The following is a 12,629-nucleotide window of genomic DNA, read 5'->3' on the forward strand; positions in this document are numbered from 1 at the left end:
TAGACCCATTCACCACTGAGTCAAGACAGAAGTACAGATACACCTGAAAGGGCTGTATCTGAGTGTTGTGTGGTATAGATGTATAATAGAAGGTTTTGACAATGACAACTACTTAATAATAGTAGTTTGCTTTAAAGAGGAACAAATATTGTTCTTTGTATAGAAGAATTATTTTGAAATGTACAGGTTTTTGTATCACATATTTTCCTGTTTGAAAGGCATAAGAACCAATAAATGATGTGACTGATTGACACAAGAAGGAGTTACTGACCAGTCTATGCTTTCAACAGATGCTAATATGAAAGCTTTGACATAGTAATGAATAAACCTCCCAAAACATGACTCGTGGATTTAATAGGACCGATGGGAATTTGGAGAATTTCTGTCACAAAAATACAGATTGAATCCATGCATCCATTTTCTTTTGCTTATCCTTTTAAGGGTCAGGGAGCAAAGTTTGCTGGTATGCATAACCAGCAGCATACATTAAATAGGTGATAATGGTTTATGTTAAAGAAATGGTCCTGGTCTCTGTGCATTACTTTGATATAAATGACAGGGGTTTTTTTTGTCAGTACATCCATAACCCCCAAAGGCACAACACTCTGAGAGCAAGGTAAGCAACCGATATTTGAATGAGTTTCAAATCTATCTAGCTATGAAACTATATGTATGAAACTTTTACAGCCATACCTTCTATATAGGATGCAAGCACAGCAAAATGTACTTTGTAATCACTAACCTTGACTTGGCTGTAGCCTGTTGCACTCCAGATATATATAAAAACACCCAGCACGCCCCTGCGGGCGGTTTATCCTTCAAGCTCGGGTCCTCTACCAGAGGCCTGGGAGCTTGAGGGTCCTGCGCAGTATCTTAGCTGTTCCCAGGACTGCGCTCTTCTGGACAGAGATCTCCGATGTTGTTCCTGGGATCTGCTGGAGCCACTCGCCTAGCTTGGGAGTCACCGCACCTAGTGCTCCGATTACCACGGGGACCACCGTTACCTTCACCCTCCACATCCTCTCGAGCTCTTCTCTGAGCCCTTGGTATTTCTCCAGCTTCTCGTGTTCCTTCTTCCTGATATTGCTGTCATTCGGAACCGCTACATCGATCACTACGGCCGTCTTCTTCTGTTTGTCTACCACCACTATGTCCGGTTGGTTAGCCACCACCATTTTGTCCGTCTGTATCTGGAAGTCCCACAGGATCTTAGCTCGGTCATTCTCCACCACCCTTGGGGGCATCTCCCATTTTGACCTCGGGACTTCCAGGTTATACTCGGCACAGATGTTCCTGTACACTATGCCGGCCACTTGGTTATGGCGTTCCATGTATGCCTTGCCTGCTAGCATCTTGCACCCTGCTGTTATGTGCTGGATTGTCTCTGGGGCATCTTTACACAGCCTGCACCTGGGGTCTTGCCTGGTGTGATAGACCCCAGCCTCTATGGATCTTGTGCTCAGAGCTTGTTCTTGTGCTGCCATGATTAGTGCCTCTGTGCTGTCTTTCAGTCCAGCTTTGTCCAGCCACTGGTAGGATTTCTGGATATCAGCCACCCCCTCTATCTGCCGGTGGTACATACCGTGCAGGGGCCTGTCCTTCCATGATGGTTCCTCGTCTCCCTCCTCTTTCTTGGGTTTCTGCTGCCTGAGGTATTCACTGAGCACTCGGTCAGTTGGGGCCATCTTCCTAATGTATTCTTGGATGTTCGTTGTCTCATCCTGGACTGTGGTGCTGACACTCACCAGTCCCCGGCCCCCTTCCTTCCGCTTAGCGTACAGCCTCAGGGTGCTGGATTTGGGGTGAAACCCTCCATGCATGGTAAGGAGCTTTCTTGTCTTTATGTCAGTGGCTTCTATCTCCTCCTTTGGCCAGCCTATTACCCCAGCAGGGTACCTGATCACGGGCAGGGCGTACGTGTTGATGGCCCGGATCTTGTTCTTACCATTCAGCTGACTCCTCAGGACTTGCCTGACCCTCTGCAGGTACTTGGTGGTTGCAGCTTTTCTAGCGGCCTCTTCATGGTTCCCATTCGCCTGTGGGATCCCCAAGTACTTGTAACTGTCCTCTATGTCTGCAATGTTGCCTTCTGGTAGTTCAATCCCCTCAGTTCTGACTACCTTCCCTCTCTTTGTTACCATCCGACTACACTTCTCCAGTCCGAACGACATTCCAATGTCATTGCTGTATAGCCTGGTAGTGTGGATCAGTGAATCGATGTCTCGTTCACTCTTGGCATACAGCTTGATGTCATCCATGTACAGGAGGTGGCTGACAACTGCTCCGTTCTGTAGTCGGTATCCGTAGCCAGTCTTGTTAATGATCTCACTGAGGGGGTTCAGGCCTATGCAGAACAGCAGTGGGGACAGAGCATCTCCTTGGTAGATCCCGCACTTGATGGTGACTTGTGCTATGGGCTTGGAGTTGGCCTCTAGTGTTGTACGCCACATCCCCATTGAGTTCCTGATGAAGGCTCTTAGGGTCCCATTGATCTTGTACAATTCTAGGCATTCCAGTATCCAGCTGTGGGGCATTGAGTCATAGGCCTTCTTGTAATCAATCCAGGCAGTGCACAGGTTGGTCAGTCTGGTCTTGCAGTCTCGGCTGATTGTTCTGTCTACCAGTAGCTGGTGTTTTGTGCCTCTGGTATTCTTGCCAATTCCTTTCTGTGTCCCGCTCATGTATTGACCCATGTGCCTGTTCATCTTAGCCGATATGATGCCTGACAGGAGCTTCCATGTAGTACTGAGGCAGGTTATTGGTCGGTAGTTGGAGGGGACCGGTCCCTTCTTGGGGTCCTTGGGGATCAGGACCGTCCGGCCTTCAGTTAGCCATTCCGGGTGTCTCTCGTTAACTAGCAGCTGGTTCATTTGTGCTGCCAGACGCTCGTGGAGTGCAGTCAGCTTCTTCAGCCAGTAGGCGTGAACCATGTCGGGCCCTGGTGCTGTCCAACTCTTCATACTGGAGACCCTTTCTTGGATATCTGCCACTGTGATGGTTACTGGACCCTGTTCAGGGAGGTCGCTGTGGTCAGCCCTCAGATCCTCTAGCCACTGAGCATTGCCGTTATGGGTTGCATCCTTCTCCCATATGCTCTTCCAGTATTGCTCCGTCTCCAGCCTTGGTGGTGCTGTTCTCTTATTGTTCCCTTGCCACTGAGAGTACACCTTTGCTGGTTCTGTGGAGAACAGCTGGTTTATTCTCCTGCCTTCTATCTCTCTGGTGTACCTCCTCAAGCGGCTGGCCAAGGCTGTGAGTCTTTGCTTGGCAGTTTCCAAGGCCTCAGGTATGGACAGCTTGCTGTATTTCTTAGGCACCTTATTTGTCGCACCTTCTTTCTTGGGGCAGAGGCAAACCTTTCATATCTGAATTTAGTTTCCAGATTACAAGGCTGACGTGTAACTGGAGACGTGGTATGTACCTTTACAGTGTGACCAGAAAAACAAACCAAACTCCCATTTCCGTCAGCTAACAGTTAAATTAATCAAATTTATACCAAAATAAAATTTGCGTAATTTAATTTGGTCTTAAGAGTTGCTTTATAGAATATTGCACAGGATTAATGTCAGAACATTACACATAAATGAAATGATTTGTTTTGCTGTGACTGTTTTAACGATGCATTAGGGAAAGAGTTTCTAACAAGTTGTTTGGTTTATATTAACAATTTGTATACATATATTACAGATATGAAACATAAGTCAGTACGGATAATAGAGAAGCAAAAACTGTCTACATCACACATTGCATTATGACTTTCCTTGTTTGCTAAAAATTAAGCCATCTCTATGCAAATAGCGAGGCCAGTTTCAAAGACAGAGATTGGTTCCTCAATGACCAATAGGAACTCCCCAGCTCCCTCCCTGTGTATATAAATCAGAGCTCCAGGTGAAGTTCTCTCATCTGTAGGATCACTCAGCAACCATGAGGTCTCTGGTCTTTGTTCTGCTCATTGGAGCTGCTTGTGAGTGTTTGTGAGAAGTTTTAAGGCTTCTTCTCTGCTAACAGTTGGTTGGCTTTCTTCCCAGATCGCACCATTAATCATCATAGCTTTATTATCTCAAAGTGGAAAATTAATTATGTTTCTGTATGCACTCAAATAGGTTTGATTTATGCATTTGACTGGAAATCAAACAGCATAGATGTTTCACTCCTGATGTAAAAGTGTAGGAGTAAACAGTTTGTTTACACTTGTGTTTTCAGTTGCCCTGGATGACGACAAGATCGTCGGAGGGTTTGAGTGCACACCTTACTCTGAGCCCCATCAGGTGTCTCTGAACTCTGGCTACCACTTCTGTGGTGGCTCCCTGATCAATCAGAACTGGATTGTGTCTGCTGCTCACTGCTACAAATCGTAAGTATATTTCTATAAGATCTATAAGATTACAGGTCTGATTTTCAGACCAAAGTTGTGCAAAATAAATTTTTATTGGAAGTTTTATACTAATTTCCTGTTTTTCAAATGTTTTCAGTCGTATCCAGGTGCGTCTGGGAGAGCACGACATTTCGGTCAATGAGGGAACTGAGCAGTTCATCGACTCCTCCCGTGTCATCCGCCATCCACAGTATGATTCCTGGAATATTGACAATGACATCATGCTGATCCAGCTGAGCCAGCCTGCCTCCCTCAACAGTTATGTGCAGCCTGTGGCTCTGCCCAGGAGCTGTGCTCCTGCTGGCACCATGTGCAGGGTCTCTGGATGGGGCAACACCATGAGCTCTAGTGAGTAACTTCTGCACGTTAGCAGTTTAAAGTTAAAAATGTTTCATGACATTTGGTTCCATCAGCATGAATCGTTGTTCATCCATACTCTGTTTCAAACATTGCAGCTGCTGATCAGGACAGGCTGCAGTGCCTGAACATCCCCATCCTGTCCTACAGTGACTGTAATAACTCCTACCCTGGCATGATCACTGACTCCATGTTCTGCGCCGGATACCTGGAGGGAGGCAAGGACTCTTGCCAGGTATGTAATAAGTCAAACCTGCAACTGTCCCCTTCTCGAATAGTAAAGCTTTCTTAAAATGCCACAAGAGTGGACGTATCCCACAATGACAACAACACATTTAATTTATATTTAATTAGATTAAAATAATTATTTCTTGACATCCATCTTTGTTTTCTTTACTTTTATTTTCAGGGTGACTCTGGTGGTCCTGTTGTGTGCAACGGTGAGCTGCAGGGTATTGTGTCCTGGGGCTATGGATGTGCTGAGAGGGACCACCCCGGTGTCTATACCAAGGTAAAACTATATGCTTTCTTTAATTTAAACAGTTATGTCATATTCAATTCACATTGTGTGGCTTCAGTTAAACTTCATCATCCTGTCTACATTAACAAATCTCAATCTGTCTCCATTCACAGGTCTGCATCTTCAACGACTGGATTCAGCAAACCATGGCCAGCTATTAAGTCTGATCCTTCGATCACCACTCTGCTTGGCTGCATTTTTTTTAACCAGTTTAACTCTGCTCTTCTGTAGAGTTCTGAATAACATGCAGTCAACTAAATCAATAAAATCACACAAACTGAGTACTGTTTTTTCATTTGTTTTACAATATATACATTTGATCAATAAAGAACTAACATAGACATGATAGCCAACAGCTATTTAAGATGTAGCAGACAGTCATTCACAGTATTGTACATATAAATGTAAGGCACACACAGAACGTTATACACCTTGACCTTCATTAGTTTTACCTGATTATCTGCAAATTGTTTGACAAAAAAAAAAGAAGATAAATCAGTGCCAGAGATGCCAGCAGGATCAACAAACTAATCCGCAAGGCTGGAAGCATCATTGGTCAGAATTTGGAGGTCTTTGAGTCAGTGAGGGACAGGCGGACACTGAACAAACTGGCCTCCATCATGGAAAACCCATTCCACTCACTCCATTTCACACTTCTGAGGTGGCAGATCTCCTTCTCCATCAGACTGATTCAACCTCACTGCCATAAAGAACACTTTGGGAAATTATTCCTACCGTTCTCTGTAAAGCTGTATAACAACTCTTTACTCTGTGACAGGTGAACACACCTGCCAGGCATAAGATCCCAAACATATTTTGTATGTTTTGTTGTATTTTAATCTGATTACTTCTAAGTAATCAGAATAAAATTAATCTGATTACTTAGAAGCTTTTTAATTTATTAGTCTCGATGAATCGCATTTAATTGCTCAAGAAAATTTGCCCCAGAGTCTGAAGACAATGAAGAGAGGTGGAGGCTCTTTGCCTTTGCTGGCTCCTTTGTGCTGGCATCTTTACACTGTTCCTGCAGCAGGACCTCAAGGCTGGTCCAAACCTCTTCTCGCTCTCCCCTTGCAAGACACTTTAAATCCTTAAAGCCTGGGTCAAGCACAGTAGCTATCTTGAGCCACTGATGGTTGAGTGTAGTTACACGTTGGGATAGGTCCTTTGTGAAGGCAGTCTTAAATTTCACCAAGTAGTTTGAGTCATCATCAGAGGCCTCCATGGTGTGATGCAGATGGCAGAAAGCAGTTAAAACTACTAAACCTAAGACATATGTCTCACCTCCAAGAAGCTCAGTCACAAACCTGTAGTAGACAGTTCAAGAAAGTAATTATTCATCTACACAGTAACTGTCAACTATAGAGCTTTTTGAAGAAACACTAACAAAGTTAAAAAATAGCTTTATTTGGCTGCAAGGACAGTCACCAGCTTTTGGAGTTTTACCAGCTCTGATGGAGTTAAAATGACTAACTTGTGCTTTTTTTTTGTCTAAAGCAGCGAGACAGCCTCTTGATTCTTTAGTAGACAAGAAACCATATCCAGCGTTGAATTCCATCATGTGGAAACATCCTGTATGAGTGGCTCTTTGTGTTGCCCCAGTCTTGTTTGCTGCTGGTGCAGTTCCTCCATATTAGCAGGGCTGTCTGTAATGCATCTAATTTTGCTTGCTTTTCAAGCTGTTGAATTTTACTTGAAATAGTCGTTCAGCACAGCAGTTGAAAAGTTGGATCACCTGACACTAACTGTAGCACATTGTCTAACCCCCTATCTTTTACCACCAATAGTGGTCTACAGTCCAGAGCAATCCATTTTGCAAGAGTAAGTTTGTCTGATGTTGACTTACTAATTTTGCCCTGAAGTCAGTCTTGATGCATTCTCAATCATCCAGGAAAGTAAATTGCCATCTTACAATGCTGTGATTGCAGCCATTCCCCAACTCTCTGTGAATGGTACTCATGGCCATTGATCAGTGGGTTTTGGTCAGTGGTTGTTGACCAATGGTCATGAGAATTTGCATAATTATGATGAAGGAACTGACCTCCCAGCTCATTGTTCCCTCAGTGGGCTGGTTTCAGTCATTATGCAAATGTAGTGTTTATAAGATTGGGGAAACCTGCAGTCAGCTGAGACGGAAGAAGTCACTCGGATGAGTGACGAAACGTTTCTCCCACAAAACGCTACGTCCAGATGAAAAGAATCAACTTTTGGAGATCAGAAGTCAGTCATTTCATCAAGTTTGGGCTGCCGACACCTTTTTTGGTACTCGGACTGAGACTCATAGTGCTAACAGCTCCAACTGTTTCGGTCCTTGCTGTTTTGTATTTAGATGGTACCATAAGGTTGAAGTGCTTCGGTGGTATGCAAACTCCTTTTTACACAGTTTGCACAAACCCACGCTTTTATCAAGGCTTCTGTCAGGTAGTCCTTTCAAAATGAACTTTGCCTTTGATCAGTCCTAGCAACAGGCTTTCTTCTGATTGTTGCTCTGATGTGAGCATCAGTTTAATCTATACCAGGAAATTGTGCATTAACAAAAGTTCCCCTTTGCTTGGAATGCAAAAGCTGTGTCCAAATTCAGAGGCTGCATCCTCCTGAGGCCGATTACGTCACACAGCGACATGACAAAGGCTGCCCAAATTCGAAGACTCCTCCAAATGCGGCTGACAAATGCGTCCTTTATTTCCCCAGATTTGAAGGATGGATTGGGTGTATCCTTCGTGGCTCAGCCTATCCCAGAATTCATAGCACGGCACAGCTAATTCCAATTTTCAACAATGGCAGCAGCAACTTAGATTTAATACTACTCTTATTACTCTTATAAACTTTTAAGATATTATCAGGCGAGGATGTAGCTGTGTAAACTTCAAATATCTGTGGGATTTATCAAGATATCACACATTTGCAAAAGTGCTCCAACGTTTTCAGAGACGTCTGTTACCCACCAACTTGAGGCAATCAGGGAAAGAGACACAGGTGGGGAAAACAAGCAGCAGGGTCAACAGAATCAATTTAGGCGCACGAGGGACGCAAAACTGAACACAACACACACAGGACAAGAGACTATCAAAATAAAACAGGAACCTAAGACTGAGACTGACACTGAGACACATCGACGTAACAGGCAAAAGACAAAACTGACAAAACACAAGAGATATCACATAAATGTAAACACAGGAGGGCCAGAAAAACTCTAGAACAACAAAAAAATATGATGAATACAAAATCAGAATGAAAACCGCCACAGGACAACCACTTCCTCCACTCCTAAATGGCCTGTATTTGTATAGCGCTTTACTTAGTCCCGATAGACCCCAAAGCACTTTACACTACATTCAGTCATCCACACACACAGGTGATGGCAAGCTACATTGTAGCCACAGCTGCCCTGGGACGCACTGACAGAGGGGAGGCTGCTGGACACTGGCGCCACCGGGGCCTCTGACCACCACCAGGCAACGGGTGAAGTGTCTTGCCCAGCGACCGAGACTGTCGGAGCCGGGGCTCGAACCAGCAACCTTCTGATAACAAGACGAACTGCCAACTCTTGAGCCACGATCGCCCCCTTCACAGATTTACTGTAAGAAATCCTACTTTAGGTAAGAAGGTTTTTAATTTGCTGCTCACAGCACTTCAATGTCCAGTGTGAATTTAGTTTTCAAGTGCTGTGAAACACACAGATGTGAGATAGTGTGTTCCAGATATCTAAATATAGAGATTATATTTACCTTTGTCGAAGTCTGACCAGAGACACACTAATTTCAAACAATAGGGGCTGACTTATTAGTCTATTGTTTTATGAAAATATACATTTAAATTTGTATTTTATGAGAGCTTATGCATGAAAATGGTTGCATATACAAAGGAATCCTTTGAAAGAGTTCTGTTGGAGATATTAAAACCACTAGGATTTGTTATTATATCATGCTCCACTGTCAGTGCATAAAAGTCTGGGCATAGGGAAAAAGTGACCCTTAAGTGCTTATTGAAGTGAAACAGTTCAGGTCTGCGAGGCTACAGAAACAACCACAAAAAACTATTTAAGAAATAAAATAATCCTATTTTCAAACATTCCTATGAAATTTTCCTCATTTGCTAAAAAGAAAGCCATCCCTTTTCACTATTCTGCTCATTACTGTCATCAAATATTGGCAGGATTGAAATTAACTTTTCCCAGTATTACAAAAAAAAATTGTAATAAGTTACTAGAAATTAAAATATAGATTAATACAATGATACAAAAGAGTAATCTATTTATGTGCATGATTTATATCAAGATATTTCTAAAAAAATAAGCCATCTCTATTCAAACAAATCACCAACCCCAACGAGCCACACAAGAGATTGGCTCTTTGCTGACCAATAGGAGTGCTCAGAGAGCTGGGCAGCTCTCCTGTGGATATAAATGAGAGCTCCAGGTGAAGTCCTCTCATCTCCAGAATCACTCAGCAACCATGAGGTCTCTGATCTTTGTTCTGCTCATTGGAGCTGCTTGTGAGTGTGAAGTTTTATCTGAGCAGATTGTCTTCCTCTCTGACTGGCAGATGTTTTTCTTATTAGACTAAAACTTCATCCAACATAACTTTAGCTGCTCATGGCTGCAGCTTCACAATGATTCTAATCAAATACAATGTACTTTGGGCTGGAAATCAAACAGCATAGATGTTTCACTCCTGATGTAAAAGTGTAGGAGTAAACAGTTTGTTTACACTTGTGTTTTCAGTTGCCCTGGATGACGACAAGATCGTCGGAGGGTTTGAGTGCACACCTTACTCTGAGCCCCATCAGGTGTCTCTGAACTCTGGCTATCACTTCTGTGGTGGCTCCCTGATCAATCAGAACTGGATTGTGTCTGCTGCTCACTGCTACGAGTCGTAAGTATATTTCAGTAAGATTTTAAATCTTATTTAAGTGAGTGATCCACAATTAATATTTGTTGGTAGTTTCTGAGTGTTTGAATCTATTCTTTCTGTTTTTCAAATGTTTTCAGTCGTATCCAGGTGCGTCTGGGAGAGCACGACATTTCGGTCAATGAGGGAACTGAGCAGTTCATCGACTCCTCCCGTGTCATCCGCCATCCACAGTATGATTCCTGGAATATTGACAATGACATCATGCTGATCCAGCTGAGCCAGCCTGCCTCCCTCAACAGTTATGTGCAGCCTGTGGCTCTGCCCAGGAGCTGTGCTCCTGCTGGCACCATGTGCACAGTCTCTGGATGGGGCAACACCATGAGCTCTAGTGAGTAACTTCTGCACGTTAGCAGTTTAAAGTTAAAAATGTTTCATGACATTTGGTTCCATCAGCATGAATCGTTGTTCATCCATACTCTGTTTCAAACATTGCAGCTGCTGATCGGGACAGGCTGCAGTGCCTGAACATCCCCATCCTGTCCTACAGTGACTGTAATAACTCCTACCCTGGCATGATCACTGACTCCATGTTCTGCGCTGGATACCTGGAGGGAGGCAAGGACTCTTGCCAGGTATGTAATAAGTCAAACCTGCAACTGTCCCCTTCTCGAATAGTAAAGCTTTCTTAAAATGCCACAAGAGTGGACGTATCCCACAATGACAACAACACATTTAATTTATATTTAATTAGATTTAAATAATTATTTCTTGACATCCATCTTTGTTTTCTTTACTTTTATTTTCAGGGTGACTCTGGTGGTCCTGTTGTGTGCAACGGTGAGCTGCAGGGTATTGTGTCCTGGGGCTATGGATGTGCTGAGAGGGACCACCCCGGTGTCTATACCAAGGTAAAGCTAAATAATTTCTTGAATGTAAACAGCTCTCTTAAACTAAGTTCTCATTGTAGAACGTTCATCATCCCATCATCCTCTTTTCAATAACAAACCTTGATCTGTTTCCATTCACAGGTCTGCATCTTCAATGACTGGATTCAGCAAACCATGGCCAGCTATTAAGTCTGATCCTTCAACTTCTTTCCGACTCTGCTGCAATTCTTCTATCATTTTAACTCCATTGTTGTTGTCGAGTTCTAAACAACTTGCAGTCAGAAGCCACCTAAATCAATAAAGTTATTCACCTTGACTTCCATTTTTTGCCTTCTGTTTTCCTACAAAACTGTTTTTTGATATTTAAAATAGTAAAACAAACATTTTACAATCATATCCTGGAATTTAGGAAGTAGGAGAAAGGCAGTTACTTTGTACATAAATCATCTGAACTGCTGAAATCTTCTCTCTACTTCAATTTGCCACTGCTGCTGCTGTTTAGAAAGGGATTGATACATGCCCAATAATCTGGGACTGGTAATAACAAATTACATATTTATATATTGTTTGCTATACAACAGTCTATGTATCCTTAAATAGAATTTTGAGCTAATTTTGATCAGTGACTGTCTCTGAGTTTTTTTATTTGGTAAGTTCATGTAATCTGCTTCAAACCTTTTCTGTGGACATAAGTACGACTGAATCTGAGGCCATCTGGATATAGGGTGGGCTCCTTTTAAGGGTCTTTTTACTCCTTTCTAACATGCAATGGCAATTGATTGGCAGAGCCTGTTACCACTGTCGCAAGACATCATCATCAGTCACTCTTATGGTGTAACTTTACACGTGGCCAGAGTTCAGAATTAAGACAGAAACCAGCTGTAGTGCATGTACATTCTAGCGAGCACTGCACAGTAATTTATAACAATAGCATCTTATTTAAAACAGTAAACCTACTATTAAACATATTCCTAATACCTAAACAGCACCTTTTCAAAGCTAGGTTAAGAAACTTTATGCAAAAGTATCCCTGCATTAATTCAATTGTTATTTTTATCATTGTGTATATTTCCAGTTTTTATCTGTTGTACAGTGTCCTTGGGTGCTTTGAAAGGCGCTATTTAAATAAAATGTATTATTATTATTATTATTATTATTATTATCTGCTGAAGTAATTATCCATGTGAGGGATAAATCAATATAATCCCTAACCCTATGGTGTCAGAATGTGTGATTTCTGGCTTTTAAAAAATGTTTCCACTGTACTTTTTTTTTGGACATCACACAGTACACGACATGATTATAAGTCAAAAAGAAATATATATAGTCATACTGCCTCTGTTTTCTAGATAACTTTGATGGATTTCTTTTCAGGATATATTTTCATCTTTAAAATGATAACGAATTATTTTAGTAAGAACCTTTTAAAAAAACGAAATTAAACTTGCAAACAGTCTGTCAGCTTCATAAAAGAACCTCAGTTCAGTTTTTTCATGGGGCAAAAAACACATTCCCAGAAAAGTCACAAAGACAAAATGTATAATGAAAGCTGTCATGGCGTTTTTATCTTTGAAAAAAAAAAACAACAAAAGCCAACAAAAAATCAAAACAAAACAAAACAAAAGTAATTAAAGTAA

General features: G+C 42.2%; 2 protein-coding genes across 2 annotated transcripts; both read left to right on the forward strand.

Annotated features, from left to right (window-relative positions):
- The first annotated feature begins 3,885 nt into the window (after positions 1 to 3,885).
- On the forward strand, positions 3,886 to 5,413 carry LOC146659379 (trypsin-1-like). The gene is made up of 6 exons (XM_085424191.1): positions 3,886 to 3,964; positions 4,204 to 4,354; positions 4,473 to 4,723; positions 4,831 to 4,967; positions 5,142 to 5,279; positions 5,366 to 5,413. The coding sequence occupies exons 1-6, from the start codon at positions 3,925 to 3,927 to the stop codon at positions 5,411 to 5,413; spliced, it is 765 nt and encodes a 254-aa protein (XP_085280317.1). The 5' UTR covers positions 3,886 to 3,924.
- A 4,263-nt stretch (positions 5,414 to 9,676) lies between these two features.
- LOC146659380 (trypsin-2) lies at positions 9,677 to 11,308 on the forward strand. Its single transcript, XM_085423393.1, has 6 exons — positions 9,677 to 9,746; positions 9,976 to 10,126; positions 10,243 to 10,493; positions 10,601 to 10,737; positions 10,912 to 11,013; positions 11,134 to 11,308. The coding sequence occupies exons 1-6, from the start codon at positions 9,707 to 9,709 to the stop codon at positions 11,179 to 11,181; spliced, it is 729 nt and encodes a 242-aa protein (XP_085279519.1). The 5' UTR covers positions 9,677 to 9,706; the 3' UTR covers positions 11,182 to 11,308.
- Positions 11,309 to 12,629: the final 1,321 nt, after the last annotated feature.

Source organism: Rhamphochromis longiceps, linkage group LG11 (assembly GCF_057381845.1).
Source record: "Rhamphochromis longiceps isolate RC_006_pf linkage group LG11, R_longiceps_female_GT1.1, whole genome shotgun sequence".
NCBI classification, from domain to species: domain Eukaryota; kingdom Metazoa; phylum Chordata; class Actinopteri; order Cichliformes; family Cichlidae; genus Rhamphochromis; species Rhamphochromis longiceps.

Coding starts and splice junctions, on each gene's coding strand:
- LOC146659379 (XM_085424191.1), top strand. CDS start 3,925: ATGAGGTCTCTGGTCTTTGTTCTGCTCATTGGAGCTGCTT. Junction 3,965..4,203: donor TCTGCTCATTGGAGCTGCTT/GTGAGTGTTTGT, acceptor TTGTGTTTTCAG/TTGCCCTGGATGACGACAAG. Junction 4,724..4,830: donor GGGCAACACCATGAGCTCTA/GTGAGTAACTTC, acceptor CAAACATTGCAG/CTGCTGATCAGGACAGGCTG.
- LOC146659380 (XM_085423393.1), top strand. CDS start 9,707: ATGAGGTCTCTGATCTTTGTTCTGCTCATTGGAGCTGCTT. Junction 10,127..10,242: donor GCTGCTCACTGCTACGAGTC/GTAAGTATATTT, acceptor AAATGTTTTCAG/TCGTATCCAGGTGCGTCTGG. Junction 10,738..10,911: donor GAGGCAAGGACTCTTGCCAG/GTATGTAATAAG, acceptor TTTTATTTTCAG/GGTGACTCTGGTGGTCCTGT.